Below are 17349 nucleotides of genomic sequence, written 5' to 3'. Positions count from 1 at the left end.
CTGACGACTCAGCAGTTTTTCACAGGACCTTTTGCAACTTTTTTTCAAGTGTCAGCAGTGTTTATAGCGGACAGCCATTTTGACACTTTTCAAATACGAAGCATTGAAGCTTTATGGGAATATCACTCACTCGCCCCACCACCATTTTTTTTCCACCTTTTTATTCTTTGAACAGTAGCTTGGGATCCATAATCCAGGTCTCGGCTCGGTGCCAAATGTGTGGTGGATCCCATTCCCCCGTCTTTTTTTTTTTTTTTTTTCCACCACACACACGCAGATACAATCATTGTCGACCCTTCAGACGGCACCGTTTCTTGGAGAGGAGAGGAGGGAGGGAGGGAGGTGAGCTGCAATCGTGAAATTTCATGGTGGGAAGGAGATTAACATTCCTCTTTCACTGCCCCTCTTCCTCCTCCTTCTCCTGATGGGCACGGACCCTCGCCGAAGTGAGGCCGGCCAAACGCCTGGCCAGCCGGCTCTCCAGGCGCGCATGCTTGACCTGGCTCCGAGGACAAGCAAGCGCTAATTAGCAGCCACATTTTCGGGCTCCGAAAACAAGAATGCCCAGTAAAAGATTGTCCTCCCCCCCAAACGAGAGCACAACATAGCTCATGGTTCTCCCTAGCCATGTCAATTTGCCATGTTAGCGTCTGTCATAAGCTTGTAAGCTAACCGCATCGTATTGCGAGACCCGCTAGCGTTAGCACCGACCTTTAGCATGTGACCAGACGTGAGAACAAGCATTCCGTCTGCTAGATTGGGCTCATTACCCGCGCACATGCATGAATCGCATGGACATCCTGTTGAGTCCAGTCCAAGTGTCCACACAAAAAGCTACGAGACGGTTCTTAACGTGAACTTGATATAATTTTTGCTCCCTTAAGAGCCTTTTATGTCGTCCAAATTTCAACAACATGTAAATAACTAGCTAGCTAGCTAGTGCTCGTTCTTGTTAAGAATTGAATGGATCAGAATGAAACTCTTGGTGACCGAAAGCTAGAGTTGACTTGAGTCCAAGTCTTCATCTCTGCCATGTTGCCAGGAGGCTGGTAAACTTCAAGACACAAAATACTCTTTCGATAGCCACCCCTGGCAACAAAAACAACAACAACAAGACCCACGACCAATCAGAGACCACATCAATTGGGGAACGACACACCAAAGATTTATAACTGACGAAGATCCGTTTACTTGCTAATCCACCAACATTTGGGTCTGTGGCGTTCCTCCCCACCCACCACATTAGAAACAAAACATATTTCTCCGAAGATGTCTGCGAGCAAATTTACAGAAGCGCTCCCCACTCTGATTTCCTCCACGCCCAATTTACCACGAGACACAACCAGGATCAACGTCCAAGACCTCTTATTTAAGACACCCGGGAACTGTTTGAAATGTAACCAAAAAAACGTCGTTAATTCCCGCTTCCCATCAGGTGGGAGCCGACTATGACCGCCATTAAGAGTCCCTACGCTGAGGCTCGCGGTCCGAAAGATGAACCGCATGGCGTTTTGGAGTATTTTTCAAGGACTCTCTGGCTTGCTCCTTCTCTTTCGCTCTGTGTGTGTGTCTCATTGCTTTAGCAGAGCTCCAGATGGTTTACTTCACAGCGCCGATGATATAAATCAGTCCACCCCTAACTAGAACGGAAAAACTGACTCAATGCTCTGCTCTCTTTTTTTCCCCCCCTCACACTAGAAAGCGCAAAGAGGGCTGAAGAATCATCGTTTATTTTTCAAGACGCCAAATTTAAGTGGGATTCCTTCCGCTGCAACTAAACGAAATAATTACTCGATTCTTATAAACAGTCGTCAATTACTCTGATATTCGATTCGTTGTCGATTCATTCGTTAATTGTTGGTTGCTTTTTCCGAAATCACGACAGATAAGGCTACAAGTATTGGCTGAAGATCCGGGGCCACTTTCAAGTCACGCCCACATCCCTACACCCCTGCTACCTTGTCAAAGCCAAAAGGTAAGCAGAGCTGCATTAAGTATAACTTTCCTCCTGTCAATATTCACACATCTTAACTAGCTCAGGCAGAACGAAAACAGCAGCTATTATTCCATCGCAGCCCGTCCAAATTCAATTACGTTCAAGCGGCGACGATTGTATTTCATCTGGTTGGAAATGAAAAGGCAAAAGGAAAAAGTGCTTAGCTGGAGTTTTCTTGCGGCCCAAACTGCGGATAAGCTCGGCCCGGGGATGCGAGCTCGGAAAGGATGACTCATGCGCTGATTATAATACCCTCATTACGCTTTAAAAAAAAAAAAACAACAGCTTTCTTGTGAGCGGACTACAATTCCCAAATGAGCCGAGAGGTCGCCGAGAACATTCTTGTCCCCGTGAACTGTAACCCGAAACCGAAACGACGGAGCTTTTGTGCTCCCTGCGGCACCTCCCGGCCCGATCAGGGCGGTGGGGGGGGGGGTCGTAGTTTGACACACAGAGCGCCATTCAGCACTTTCAAACAATCAGCCTTAATTACGACGACATCTAATCGGCGGGATATACAGTGCAGGATGCGGTGAAGAATGAAGTGTTTGTGTGCCACTAAAGTGTGGTGGGTGATGTGTTGGGGGGGTAGATCAAAATCTTGTCGGGCGTATTTTGTTTTCGTTCACATGTAACTAGCAAGGCACAATAGCGTATAGAATTTAGCTTGCTAGCATTGATTCCGTGCTCAAAGGTTGCGAAAGCTTTCTTTACGCAGGTTTTGTCTTCATATGTAGCTAGCAAGGCACAATAGCATATAGAACTTAGCTAAATCTAGTTAGCATTGATTTCATGCTCAAATGTTGCTAGCAAGGTATAATAGCGTATAGAATGTAGCAAAAACTAGCTAGCATTGATTCTGTGCTCAAATGTTGCGAAAACTATCTTTACGCAGATTGCAGGTTATTTCTTCGCGCTCTTTCTGAAATGCCATAAGATTGTCACCAGATGGCGCCAAAGCTCTGTTTAAACAGGGAAGTAGTACAGTAATTTCCCTGGAATATTTTCATATTCAAGAACTAGCGACCGAAACGACAACACAACTACCCTACGCCAAACGAATTCTTAGCGATCAAAATTAGCCATAGTTGTTTCCAAGACACAAACTGTCAATCTGCAGATCAATTCAATAATATTGATTTTTTTAACGATTAGTTATGTGGCTTAGTCGTTTATTACGCCCAACCCTAAACGTGATGATAGACTTGTTTTTCAAAGTTGCCGCTCCTAAAAAGTAATGGGTAAATATTTTTTGTTGTTTCCGTACATGATCAATCCACACGTGTTTTTAACGATCAATGCATAAACTTCAATGAACAACATTGCTCATTGCCGATCACTTTCAACGGAAACACGTGTTCATTTATTGTAAGTCTCATTAGGAAGTCAACAACAAGGCAACTTGTTAAAATCTGCACAGAGTCAATCGCATTTAAACAACTTGAAAGTGCCTGGAGGAAGAAAAAAAAACAGCACACATGTATTTGAATTCTGCAATTAAGAACACGTGTGATGGCGGCCCCAAAGAAAAAGCATCTTTTAATGACCTTGAACGTGGACGTGCTATCTAAAATTCAGCTGAGAGGCTGCAGATGTTATTCCATTTGGAATTTTCTCGGAGGAAAGAAAAAAAAAGCGTCCGCAAGAATGGTGTATTTTCTTTTCAGTGGGGGGGCTGGGGGGGCTGCAATTCTTTTTTTTCCACCGAGAATCGGGAAGAAAACATCTGGAAGACATTTTTCCTGGCTTTTCCGAGGCTTTAGCAGACGATGCAGTGGAAGCGTATCAAATCCAGATGTGGCGGCCAGCTTTTCTGATGTTGATTTTTTTTCTCTCTCTTTCTTCGAATGAAACAAAATAAGGTATTGATGGATCTTGGATGTATGTTCTTACACCGCCTTGTGTCGCCACCGCCGCTGCCTTTAGGCCAAATCCGTCCTTGTTTTCACAGGGACGTGCTATTCCATGAATGTTATTACAGATTGATCTGGCCAAACAGTACAAAAAAAAGAAAAAAATTCAATTGGAACAAACAATGGCAGTGTTAGCATGTTAGCGGCTAACCCCAAAACTCTCAACATGCTAACTATTAGCTCTGCTAGGATGCGTCTACCAATTGGTTTCATTAATGCATCTAAATCTGCTACTACTCTATTAATTTGTACCGTCAATATTGGGCCTAGCATTAGCATGTTAGCCGCTAACCCTAAAACTGGAGGCTGGATTTGTCTTTTCTACCATTATTTGCAAAGTGAAGTAAAAGTGAAGGCGATAATGAATCTTCGGTGTTTCATTTAGCACTACGAAACTAGCATCAATTTTCTGATAACCTGGTGCTAATATGCTAATAATCAACGCCAAAGATAAACCAATGGAGCGGTCGCACCATTAGCACAACGCGGCAATGCTCCACCTGTTGGACCACCAAGAGTGGCGAGCTGGATGCTAATAATACATGCAGCCAGACCCCCTTTGACCCCACATGGCAAGTGGCTTTGTGGGACCCCTCCAGTTTGCGTCCATCTCAGCTGACTGCTCTCGGGCAGTCTGTATTTGGGCCCCCAGGGATTCAAATCTGGAATATCAGACCCTGTGGCAGATGTGCTGTCCACAATTGATGATGAAGGACCCCTGTCTTAATTTAGGCACGTTTCTAGTTTGATCATCAAATAGCCATTCACTTCTTTCATTTAAACGGCAAATATTTTACTCTTATTGGCTGTCTGTGTATCGACCAGGCTGAGTAGTTTCGCTCTATATTAAATTCAATGTAAGTTTTTTTTTTCCATATTTTAGTGTATATTCATGCTGCCGTTATTGATCTTTGCCGTAAATTTTGGTTTGGCTCTGTGAACCACTATACCACCAAACTATCAATACTCTGGAAAATCATCAATGTGAACCACTACGCTCCCACCATCTTGATATTCGTTAGCTTTTCCACTTATTAGATTCCAGTAAGCTATTTGCATGTCTTTCCTTACAGTTTAGTCATTTGACTTTTTTTGTCGCTCGATGGTGTAAGACTTTATGTCCAGATCAGATATGTGAGCCACTAGAGCGCCACCGCCCTACTTTAAGTGATGTGTCCATTCTGCGCTCATCCCATCAATAGCAGCTGAGCGCTCGCCAGTCCGTCGGGCCACTTGGCAGGAAAATCAGCTATGTCAACCACCACACCTCTTGTCAATTCTTAACCGTCTTCACTATTTAAAAAAAAAAAAAATCCCAGAAACCTCCAAAAGTCCTTGTATCGCCGTAATGACGACGCGCCATTGTGAATTACTCGACTCCCCACTGTCCCAGCTTTGTTATTGCCCTGGAAAAGCTTTTTTCCACCATGCAAAAAAAAAAAAAGTGGACTCAACGTGTCATCCAAACATGCTTTAAAATGGAGAGAACTCTTTTTGAGTGACAGTCAGCCAGCCGAGTGACTTTGCACAACTTTTAAACTGCGTGCGTAAAGTTTCTGCAGCTCAAAAACAACCGCAAAAGGATTGATGATCTCTTTTTTTTGCATCCTACCTGAACTCGCTGGCGATGTGACGAAAAGTAAAATGACAAGCAGGGAGACCAGAGGGTCCCTTAACCTCCGTTTAACTTTCCATCTGATGGGGGTATCCATGGCCGCCTGCCTTGAGTGCACCACGGCGCTTCGCAGCTCAACTCAAGTCGGACCCACGGCCGCTTGTGATCGCAAAAAAAGAGAAGGAAGAAAGAAAAAAAAAGATGGGGAACGGGGGAGGAATTGTGTTGATGGCGGGGAGGGGTGGGGGGCTTTCAAGCAGCCATAAGGGTCCCAAGCTTTTCGTGGGGGGATCCTCCGGACTGGACACGCCGCCTGTCCCGCTCAGATGCTGCGCTCCTCTGAGGCGCCTGCAGCCGTCACTTTGCGCCCCCCCCCCTTCAAAAAAAAAAAAAATATCCACACACCCACCACCACGGGCTGTCAATCAGCAGGCGGCTTGCACGTTTTAGGCAAATCAGAGCCTGTAATTGGGCAAAGGGGAGCGTTGGGGAGGGCAGCTGGGAGGGGAAAAGTGCAAGGGAAAGTTTCACGCCTACAATTCCTGCACTTGGAATTCCAGAGAAAAAAAGGAAAAGAGAAGGGGAGGGGTGGCGAGGGCAGGAAAAGTCATTCCTGAAGTAGGAATGGATTCATATAAAAAGACAATGTTACATGCTTACAAACATAACACAAGTGAATTCTTCTGTTCCAGCCATCCATCATCAAACTTTTATTAACTTCATTGCTAAATGTTTCATTCACATTTAAGGGCCAATAAACAATCCCAATAAATTCCCCCTTTGTAATATTGTAAATAGAACTTGCATGCCAATCTTTCACCGTCATAAACAAGGTCGTCGCCGTAGCAACCGTGACGCAGGGTAAAATCAGTCTCTTCTGTCAAGTGCTTTTACGGCTTGTACACAAAAGTTTTGTCAAACATGGCCCGCACATGACAACCAACGAGCCTTGGGGGCAACTAAAAGCGGGTGTCCAGATGCTGTCTGGAAAAATTCAAGTAGACAAAAAAAGTCTTCATCTGAGGTTACGCCGGGCCCTTGGGCGCACGCGACTTCACCATAAACGACTTCCTTCTAATTCGTAGCCTTTCACCCTGCAAGGACCGCCAAAGCCAAAACGTGGTCAAGTGGGCTCCAACCCTCTACTTAGTCGCCCAAAACCTGACCATTTGTTTGACCAAGTCGTGTTGCCTGACAACCGGTGCCGTTTTTCTAGCCCAGCGTCATTTTAAATGATAGTATGGCTTCACTCCCTTACAAGCAGCCGTGTCCAAGTTTTTTTATGTAGCATAGCATCGTTGCCTGTGGTCGTCTGCATACGTCAAGAATCAACAGGCTCGCAATTTTAAGGATGATCAAGAATATCACCGAGTCATAACTTGTTTCATCTGCAAACGTTAGCCGGTTCAGCAAAACACTGATGTTAGCTAACAACGTACCGAAGGACACCCGAGGAGCGAAATACAGTAGAAGGGAAGATTGATGGGCTGCAATTATCAAATGTCTCCGGGTCACATAGTTGCCGTCTTTGGACTGTTGCTGTTCTGCATCGTACGTGTCAGATTGTTAACTATGAACAAGCCGTTGCACATAACTGCCGCCGTCTTGTGCCAATAAAAGTCACTCATGACCCTGCGCCGTCGAGAGCGACGCTGGCCGTGTCCTGCTTTTGCTAAACGTTGTTTCCATACTTGACGTGCTGCGATTTCATCGTTAAGTGTCTGAAAGGAGGCATTATTGAAGAAAATCAAACACGTCAGCAAAGGCAACTGGACTGTTGATTATGTAAATAAATGCTGACAAAATAACGAGCCCCTGAAAATATGCGTCGTTGTCTTGTCTTGCCTCACACGGCACGAAACGAACAAATCTGTCATCGGTGGAGAAAAAGTAGACCTCGTCTCAAACACTTTTTTTTTTTTTTTGATTGAGCGTGCCAAAGATCAGGAATCAAACGCTGGACGAGAAGCGACGCCTCCAGTGCTAAAAATACATTTATCACTGTTTAAAACTCACATTAAAATTTTTTTTTTAATTATTTCAAGCCAATTAAAGCTGGGAGAAAGAGCGACGAGCCACTGTTTAAACTGTCGCCAAAAATAACGGCGTCAGACGTAGCCGCGGTTGTCGTATAAAGGCGGCTAACTTTTTACAAGCTATGTGCCTTATTTTCTGTGTCGTTGTAAGCTTTTGACATTTGTTGAAGTTGAGCAGTTGTCGCCTTGAAGTTAAACAGGGTCCGCTTTCACACGTGCTAATCAAAACACACACAAGCGACGTCGCCCTACTTGACGCGTTGTCGTCAAGTCAGCGGCTGCCACTTATCGACTGGCTGCTGAAGGCCGCTTCGCCGGAAGCCATGAGAAAGGAAAAATCTTGTTTTCTTTTGACTCATTGCACCAAAAAATGGATTGACGGACGGATTCCCAGAGAAACGTTCCGGCACGTGAGCAGTACACAGAAATGGGACGACGTCACGCGTCTGTGAGTCATTCCGTCGTCTGTCCAACTTGGGTTTTAGGCACCGCAGGCTGGCCGACTCAGCACATGTTGTTCACTCTTTCCAGAGGTTCCTGCGCAGCCCGCAATGTGTCACCCGCAAAACGTCTGACCAGGAGACGAAATCTAGGGCGACTCCGCAATCTCCTTCCGGATAATGTCTGCGGGCTCGTTTTGGAGCCATTGTTTCATGTGTGACTCGTGCGGTCGACGTGGAGCATGTATCTGGGAGCGATTAGGCACTAGCTAGCACGTTAGCATGGGATGATAATAATTAGTATCTCATGGTAATATGCTACCTAGGGTCAGGGTTAGGTTTTGTTGGAATGCCGTTAGGGCGAATCGTGTCGTGACTCTCGGGTGTCTCCTCCACGTTACGACGATCTTGTTGTGGCTTTACAGGCGGTCCGTCACGCATTCTTAGTCTCCTCCCGCTCGGCCCGACTGCGGCCGGCACCTTGAATGTTTCAATGAAGAAGAGCTGCGTGCCACATGGGCTCCACCGCTCCAGACGTCGAGGTCAGCAAGTGCGGGCACGGCCTCAAAGCGGGGTTACGGCTTCAGAGCTGGTTTTCCGATGAGGAGGAGGCCTTCACGTTTGCGACAATTGTCTGGGCTGAGAAAAAAAACTTTACGAGAGAGCTTCACATTATTCTCAGTGATCTGTTCAACTCTATCTGACCCGTTGAACATTAAATTAAACATACTCGGTAATGGTTTTACCTTCAGGGAATATATACAAGGTAGCTAACAATCGGCACTATTGTACAGTGGAAAAGTTTGAGCGAGGCGGCGTGGGAGGTGAACTCGCACTTTCCACAAGCTCAGAGAAAGAAAAAAAAAAAAAATCATTAATGCGAGCACAGTGGCAGAGCAGAAACGGCATCAAATGGTGAGCTCAGCCGATAAAATTGAAGAATGACATCAGCAATTTTCCTGCACCATTGCACATTTCACGAATGACGGCCTTTCCAAAACACGACCGACATTAAGCGTGAGGCGTTTTGAAGATGTTCAGCGCGTAACCAACGGCCAAGACTTGCGCATCCATCACAAAGGAGCCAGCGAGTACTTTCATGCGTTTAACGTTTTCAGATTTAGTCGGCGGTCGAAAATAATAGTCAACTTGAATGTGTTTTGAAATGACATCAATGTTCATAAATGTAACATTTTCATTTTTTGTTACATTTTTCCTCATAGTCATACTTTCCAAAACCTTCCAATTATTATTTTGTAAAAAAAAAAAACATTACGCCTTTCTCCGATCACATTACAACTTTTCATAAGTTGTTAGTTTATAAGTTTATGTCTTATGACCAGCAAAGTGGTGCCATCCGACTCGTCTTTAATTCATCGATTCCACTTTTAGTCTGCACTCAAATTCAACATCTGCTCCGAACGTGTTGCCGCAATAGGGAAGGGAAGAGAAGAGAAAATTGCGTGCGGGATCTCCGGTGAAGGGAATCTGAATGGAAAAGACACCAGAGCCCCGGAGGAGAACATAAATCCGGAGATGACGCTCTAAAAACAGAAGACGTGGACCAAGCCAGGCAGCGACTATACTCGCTCGCTTCAAAGAGCAAAGCTCGTGAGGGCGGATCCAGACACGCTAGCCATTTTGCTATCTTGCTTCATTTTTACGCTGAGTCAGCATTTGAAATCAACTTCTAGAAAAAAGACGGAATCATCCAGAAGAGCCCTTTATCATGTTTCCTAGCACCACGTGCGATCTCCTGCTGTTCTCAGCTGCCGCGCCAACTTGGGTTGGCGGCGTCTTAGCAGAAACCTGTCGGACGTCGGGTTCACTGAGGACGCTCGGATCATAAAATCAAGTATTGGACGCGAGCTGAGGAAGGCCAGATCATAGTTGGGTTGCGTCCTAACACGTTCTGGTCCACTAAGTGATTGGATGGGTGCTTGCGGGACTTGTCAAGAAGAAAGATAACTGATCCTACCTTAAACCTAATCCCCATCCAACTGACCTCTCCGAAAAAGAATTTCTATGCCATTCCATTTTATTGGTCAAAGACGAGACGGCCGAGATTGTTTTAGCAGAGGCAGGACGTCTAGCGGAATGACAGACGGCTCGCATATTTTCTTTTGGGCCGTGAAAATATCAAGCCGGTATAGCGGTTGTTGGTGATAGCGCAATTTGTGGGAGGATTTCCCCGAGTTTCCTCATCCCAGATGGCGTGGGAGATTAGCGGATGAACTTCAAAGACTGCACATCGCAATCCTTTTAACGATGATGATGACAAGTTTGTTTATCATGACATCTCGCGCTCTTGTCTTAAGCGTAAAACGAAACCTCAGCCCAACCCGGGGCATATTTTAATCTTTCCGCTGGTACCCGTCCCCAACGTGTCATTGTTTAATAAAAGTTCTTTGAACAGGGGCGGAACAAACTGAGTGGAATTAGGAGGCGCCTATCCCGCTCCTCCTTCCTGATCCTCCTTGCAGGCGGCCCCTCCCATCCTGCAGATTTTCTATAGTCATGTCATCGCGGCAACATATGTTCTGTTCACGTGGGGGTCCGCAGGGAGGCTGAGGGCTGCGCGGTGCTGCACGCTGCGGTGCAGCGGCCGATCCCTCCATCATCCCCGTCGACGCTCCTTTTCCCTCGCCTAGTTTGCTTTTTCTCGAAACAAGGCGAGTAAAATGTGTGCTCTTTTTTTTTGCGGTTGATTTTTGAACACAAGTTCTCAACAACTGCTGCGCATTTGCTCGGCGTGGTGACTTTCCAGCAAATTCCGTTGGCCAGGCTCCTCTTCCCCCTGCTCCGCCTGCCTCGTGTTCTCACAGCTCAGCTTGCACGTTTTCTCTCCTTTTTTTCCTTTTTCTCCTTTCTCCTCCTTTCTTCCCCCCCTCGCACCTCCTTGCCCGCAATGCAAACATGGTTACAATGCGACTCGGGTTCTCTCAAATTGGGCCATAAAACAAGGAACAAAAGAAAGAGAGAAAATTACTGGAAAAGCTCACAACCAACTTGTGGTTTGTCTTCTCGCTCATCGCTAACGGTTAGCAGCTAGCCTGGCAGAGAAATCCATTTACTTTAGACTACTTTAGCTCAACACAGTTGCAGTTGACTTTAGGGGACGCCTTTGAGTCCGTACTCTGGCCTTCGGGACGAGAAACAGACAAGGGTCGGAATGTAAACAGCAGCAATTGATAAAAGTATTTTTCTCATGACATCCACTCTCCTCTTGAAAATTGGTTGGCTAATTGCGGAAAGGTTATTCGTACATGGACGGTGCCAAGCCTTTAGCTTGAGGCTAAACTCTAACAATGGCGCTCATTGATCTGTCATATTGTCCCATTTAGCAGCTAAACGAGCACTCAGCCAGTCCCACACCTCAATTTTTCAGCGCCACGTGTTTCTAGTTGGGCATTGTTTGATCTGATTGGTCGCGGACGAAAATACTTTTCGTACTTCCCCTTCAGGTCAATCAGGGTGTCAGAGTAGCTGGGTGGTGGGTTGGGAGGGGGACGGTGGTCTTGTTCACAAAATGTCGGCTAAAGACATCAGAACCCACTCGCGGGAACGTTTACGTGGTGCTTAATACCGAGGACATCCTGACGCACCATAATTAGGAAAATCATGACCAGGAAAATGACTGGAAGTGGAGCCTGAGGTGAAAGTCAGCTGATTGGCTGGCTGCTGTGGATGTTTTCCATTCAACGCTTTGAGGGTGAGTCATCCTTGCAAAACTGGACCACCTCCTCATGAGGACCCCTCCTCCTCTCCTCTGATTCACACTTTGCCGGATGCCACCAAATCATCTCTATCTTGAGTGATCTCTCTCAAGCAGTAACTTGCGGGTCAGTGCAACACATTGGCATTTTAAAATGAAACTCCTTAAGTGATAGTGACAACTTTCCTAAATGTCGTTCTCGCTCAAGTTTCTCTAGAAACTTCTTTCCACCAACCCAGCCATCAGTTGGCCTGACACACACGCACATGCGCCTCCGGCTGGCCGGGTGGGCCCGCTGTTTACTGACACAACAGGAAACGTCAACAATGCAGCTTTGTAACTGCGCCTGCGCATCCTTCTTCTTGGTCTCCTTGCCTTCAGCTGCCCAAGTTATCAATCGTCCTGAGAATGAATTCCCAGTCTTTCCGGCAACAGTGATAGTTGGATCAGAACCAGGCTCTAGTGCATCCATGACACCGTTGGCAAGCAGATATTTTCCAGCTTCCTCCAGTCTGGTGTTCCTCTTTGCTCCGGTGATAAATCACACGCATGAATACAATCGTTTGTCTCAAAGAATCTCTTTGGAAGAATGTTTGGAATGTGAAAACCATCGCGAGATCCCAACCTGTCGAGGAAACGCTTGACATTGATTTCTAAAAGCTCGCAGCCCGGTGGTTTGGGTTTTTTTCTTTTTGGGAAGGATGAGAAGAACATTTGCTCGAGATCTTGACATCGGTGTCGAGCCAGAATTGACCTTTAAAAGCCTTTGCTAGTCAAATATCATTTTGTTGTGATTTATGAAGTGCTATGCTAAAGTAATGGAATCTGTGCTACGTGACACCAAACTAATCCATGACTTCATGATGTTGGAGCCGCTTTGCTGCTGCTGTTCTGTGCGTTTTACACCGTCCAGACATTCACAATGTTTTTCCATTGCGCTCCTCCTCCCGTTCCATCCATGCCTTCATCCTGACTCGTTTAGGTGGCTCCATGATGGTGGGAAAAGGAAGCACCCCCTCGTTCCCGCTCTCCTCTACGCTAACGTCTTCCCCGTCTGGATTGCATATTCTTTCCACTGCGGTCGGCCTCCCGGGTCCCAGCAGAACCAGACCCCCCCCCAACCCAACGACGGCCATGACGCGGTGGCTGCCCGAATCACACTTTCCAACCACTTCCTTCTTCCCTCCCGTTTGTCTTTCATCAGGTGAGCTACGTAAGAGTTAAACGTAAACACATGTGGCGGCCGCCGCTACCAGTAACGTGAGTCTTTCCATTCCAGACGCTGCGTTCGTTCGGTCGGCTCTGCCAGGCAAAACATGCTGCTGATGAAGATGAAGGGGAGGACGGCCAATGTGCTCGAGATGGAACATCCACGTGACTTCAACTTTTTGGACGCTCGTGGACACCGTACGAAGAAGCCGAGTTTGGACAATTGACAGAGCATGGAGATCGTGAGAAGATGGTCAGTGAATATCTCCAACCCCCTGGCTAAAACTCAATCAAGCTAGCCAATCCCTAAATCCGAGCCAAAGCTAGAACCTTCACTTTGATGACACACTTTTTCCCTGGCTGGGACTCAAACGTCGTCACCCAGCCTCCGTTATCGCTGATACGGACGGACCCAGACGCTGACGCATCCCGCAGCTGCTTTGTGGGGGGAAAAAGCGTGTTCACGGGTACAGAACAGGAACAAGCGTTCTGGAGTCTGACGGGATGCATTTGGACGTGTTGCGGTGGCATATGCGCAGCCTTCTTTAATCGTTAGCAGCTGATGGAGGCATACAAAGGGCCTTCTTCGAGACAGGCTTGAAGAGAGAGAGAGAGAGAAAGAGCTCCAACACGTTGCAATTGCGAAACACTTTGAGAACGTGCGATTTCAAGGTGTTGTATATCAGCTGAAGTGCTATGAGCTCATCCTCTTAAAAATGGGATCATGATTTGAGGCACGGGGTGGGGGGTCTCCAGCAACAAGCTTTCCAATGACAAGCTGAGTCAGCAGGTAATGGTAAAGTGTCGCCTTCTTGTTGGAGCTCATTTCTTGACTTCCCCTCAAAGCCTCCAAATCTTCAACCTCTCTCTGATCCTGTTGCGCTTCCAACAAAAATGTTCATTTGGACTCATTTCCATAAGCCAACCCAAAGCCAACATTACACTGTATGCATTAAGATTTATGATGATTATTGTATCTTAAATCTCGCATGATGTTCTCCTAGCTCATCATCTCCTGGCGGCAGCTCCAAGCCAGAATCCGTCCACATTGGAGAAGAAGTCAACTTTTTTTTCTGCTGTTGGGAGGAAACCCCTCCTGGTGCTCCGGGGGGGTCTTTTCAGACTCGAGTGTTTGAGGGTGGGAGAGTGATTCATGAAGAAGGGGCTCATACATCGGAAGAGTGTAGATTGGACGAGGAAGAAGACGATGAGTCAGCAGGATGACGACAGAGGTCCGTGCAGGTCCGCGGGGCCCGCAGGAGAGCCCGGCACAGTTCAGCACGCCAAGAACATCCCCGGCACACGTGTCCGACGCAGCTTTGACCTTTTTTTATTTATATATACTTTTTTTTTTTTGTTTGCGGGTGAGAATGGAAACCAGACGGTGAAAAGAAAGTGAGAGGTCGCCCGGAATGTTTGTTTGTTTCAACATAGAAGACAAACATCTGGCAAACACATTCCGTCATACAGCCCCCTCCTCGCCAAGCCTCCACTCTGTTACCTCCTCGCCCCCCTCCTCTGGAAATTGAAGCTCTTTAACTTTTTTTTCTCTCTTTAATTCCATTGAGTGTACTCGCATGGGAAAGACGTTGAACACAAAGTCTCATTGTTCCGATCTTTTTTTTACTCAAAAAATAAATGATGGGATTGCACATGCTTCAGGAAAGAAAGTATTGCATCCTAGTGGTGAGGTGGAGAAACAAGTAACCTGTTTCTTTCTTGTGTATTCATCGATGACTGAGAAATTATGTAAATGAGCCACGTATCATTCCGAATAAGATGGAGTCAAAGTTTTCAAATTTATAAAATGTGTATCAAACTGGTAAAAGCAACCATTGCCAAGGATAGCGAAAAGGAAGATGAATGAAGAGTAATACTGACACCTAGTGGCAGCTTAATGAGCTGCCACTAGGTGTCACTGAGTGAACTAGCGTGCCTACGGTAAGCGAGAAAGCTCAATTCAAATAGAACCAAGCGCGTTCTTGCCAAGGTTCTTTATTTTGACTTGTAACAGAAGCAGCGATATTGATTTTCAAACTTTAATATTTTTCCACAATTTTGCCTGCATTTACAAAGGAGAGCTTGAATTTGTTTGCATACTCAAAACAATTAGTAGTCACCGGTATAGCTTGCTACACAGTGAACCGGCGTGCCTACGGTAACCGAGAAAGCTCAAAGTTAGTTTATTTGTTGCCTCTCGAGCTCTAAGCTAGCTCCTCGCGATGGAGCATATATCATCGAGCCCGACACGCTCCCACGCGAAGGACGGTGACGACCAACTAGACACTTCGAGTGACGACGACTGCTTGGACGACGCGTTCGGCGGTCTGGCAGCGCTGCCGGTCGAGGTTAGCGAGCGAAGACCGACGTGTTTACGGTGCCGGTGAGCAGATTTATGACAATGACTGAAGCTAAGCTAATGCTAACTGAATCAGTTCCCCAAGCCAAGTAGAGCAAAGACGCCAGTGGAACTCAATTCTTTTTAAAATGCGCACTTTAAACAAGTAAAACGTTCAAGCCTGTGTTTGCTTTAGTAGTGAAACTAAAGAGAAGAAGACATGGCTGCTGGATTAAATGACGTTTCCTCCTCCCATTATGTAGTCGCCCTCAGAAGGTGTGTCTGTGTCCCTTTCTGCCCGCACAACCTCTGGACGTGTCCACATGTCTCTACATCGTACAGCACCCGGCAGAGGTGAGGCTTTCTTCTCCAATAGTGTCATTAATTGCTGTGAAATCGTTTCTCTGCCTCTGTATGTGTTGCTGTTTTGGTTAGCAACATCTCATGGTTCTTGGCATGAAACGTGATGTTTTGTTAATTGTGTTACACGTGTCTTGCTTTCAGGAGAGCAGAGTTCTCCGCACAGTTCCTCTTCTCGCTGCATGTTTACCGCCAGAAAAGTGCAACGTTATTATCGGGAGGCGCTTTAACGAGGCAAAGTAAGCAGCACCCACTTGTACCTCTTTTACACAGAGATCCTGCAAAATGGAGGGATTAGAGCCAGAACTCTGGATCCAGCATTTATTCCTGGATTCAGTTTAGTAAAATTGATTTGATGATTAATTGTATTAATGTGGCTCTTCTGAGAAGTGGGACAGAGGTGAGGTTTTTTTTTTTTCTCCCTTCATTTCTGTCTCTCAGGAACCCTGAGCTGGCCGAAGTGTGTCAGGACAGCCGGACTCTGATCCTGTACCCCGGCCCCAACTCCCAGAACCTGGAGGAGTTGGAACAGCGTCCAGAAGAGGGCGACAAGACGCATAACATCATCCTTATCGATGGCACCTGGAGCCAGGCCAAGAACATTTTTCTCAAAAACAGCATGCTGCACCTCCCCAAGCAGGTGAGTGGCAGGAATAAATAATAAATGCCTAGGAGTGTTCTATTATATTGTCTGCATGTGTTGCTCTTGTGCTCTCATTGTTGTCAATGCTGGTTTGTGTCCATCAGGTACAGCTCAACAGAAGTCTTTCGAGCCAGTATGTGATCCGCACGCAGCCCACCAACATCTGTCTGTCCACGCTGGAGTGCGCTGCTGTCGCTCTGTCCATCCTGGAGTGCAATGACATTTTTCAAGAGGTATGCTGCAGCGCAAGATTAATGGGATAGTGAATTCATTTCAATTGGGAAAATTGATTTGTCAGCGTCAATTGAACTAAGCCAAATGATGCAGTTTGGATTCAAACGAGCCTGTGTTCTCCTCGTGTTGTATGGCAGGTGCTGCTTAGGCCACTGAAGGCCCTGTGCTCCTTCCAGCTGGAACACGGCGCTCAGGTACATCACAGCAAGGAACACTTGCTGAAAAACGGCATGTACGACAAAACCAAGCCCAAGAACAAGCGCAAGATCAAGAGGCTGGAGAAGCTCGTGACCGACCGCAACTGCCTACTGAGATGATCACCAGCGTTGTTGGGCTAACAGACAATCTTCAATGGAAGGGACACTTTTTTTCTTTACTAGGATTTTTTTATTTGGTGTGGATTTATTTAAAGTGAATAAATCATGTTATAATAGCACTTCCAAACATGTGTTGGGTTCATTATCCCTCATCCACTGTATTGTCTTCACCCACCGTTTTGATCAATGCTGGAAAGGAGGTGCATGACAAGCACTGTGATCAATACCTATTGATCCATACATAGTATGTTGTCCAAATAAATTTAGTGTGTCTAAAAAAAAGTATACATGCGTGTATATTTGAAGATGTTTGTACATTTCATGACAATTTTGCACTTTTAGGTTGTAAAGATGATTTATTCTAAGGTATTGGTGAAGGGAAGGTCGCCCCTGCCAACATGACCGCCACGTAGGCACGGCGTTTACGTCACACTGATACAAAGCACTTCATATATGTGGGCTAGAACCTCAGAAATAAACTATTTATTTATTTGTCTGGCTAAATTTGATGTGTGGCAGTGTGATTTTATATA

General features: G+C 46.1%; 2 protein-coding genes across 5 annotated transcripts in view; one reads left to right on the top strand and one right to left on the bottom strand.

Annotated features, from left to right (window-relative positions):
• Positions 1 to 5887, bottom strand: part of col5a1 (procollagen, type V, alpha 1) — a 38256-nt gene extending 32369 nt beyond the window's left edge. For 3 of the 4 annotated variants that reach the window (XM_088391912.1, XM_088391913.1, XM_088391914.1), the window contains exon 1: positions 5522 to 5886. In XM_088391912.1, coding sequence (XP_088248038.1) covers positions 5522 to 5621 — 100 coding nt within the window. In that variant the 5' untranslated portion in view covers positions 5622 to 5886. Of the gene's footprint in view, positions 1 to 5521 lie in introns of all 4 variants that reach the window. The other variant, XR_015861683.1, reaches the window with a different exon arrangement.
• Positions 5888 to 15078: 9191 nt separating this feature from the next.
• Positions 15079 to 16935, top strand: dtwd2 (DTW motif tRNA-uridine aminocarboxypropyltransferase 2). The gene is made up of 6 exons (XM_088391923.1): positions 15079 to 15307; positions 15526 to 15616; positions 15767 to 15861; positions 16064 to 16262; positions 16370 to 16498; positions 16637 to 16935. Exons 1-6 carry the CDS (start codon positions 15147 to 15149, stop codon positions 16814 to 16816), a joined length of 855 nt encoding a protein of 284 aa, XP_088248049.1. The 5' UTR covers positions 15079 to 15146; the 3' UTR covers positions 16817 to 16935.
• The last annotated feature ends 414 nt before the right edge of the window (positions 16936 to 17349 follow it).

The sequence above is a fragment of the Syngnathus floridae genome, chromosome 12 (assembly GCF_059516105.1).
Source record: "Syngnathus floridae isolate MCC-2025c chromosome 12, RoL_Sflo_1.0, whole genome shotgun sequence".
Classification (NCBI taxonomy): Eukaryota; Metazoa; Chordata; class Actinopteri; order Syngnathiformes; family Syngnathidae; genus Syngnathus; species Syngnathus floridae.
This window is presented reverse-complemented; position numbering and strand designations above follow the sequence as displayed.

Coding starts and splice junctions, on each gene's coding strand:
- dtwd2 (XM_088391923.1), top strand. CDS start 15,147: ATGGAGCATATATCATCGAGCCCGACACGCTCCCACGCGAAGGACGGT. Junction 15,617..15,766: donor TCGTACAGCACCCGGCAGAG/GTGAGGCTTTCT, acceptor TCTTGCTTTCAG/GAGAGCAGAGTTCTCCGCAC. Junction 15,862..16,063: donor AGGCGCTTTAACGAGGCAAA/GTAAGCAGCACC, acceptor TCTGTCTCTCAG/GAACCCTGAGCTGGCCGAAG.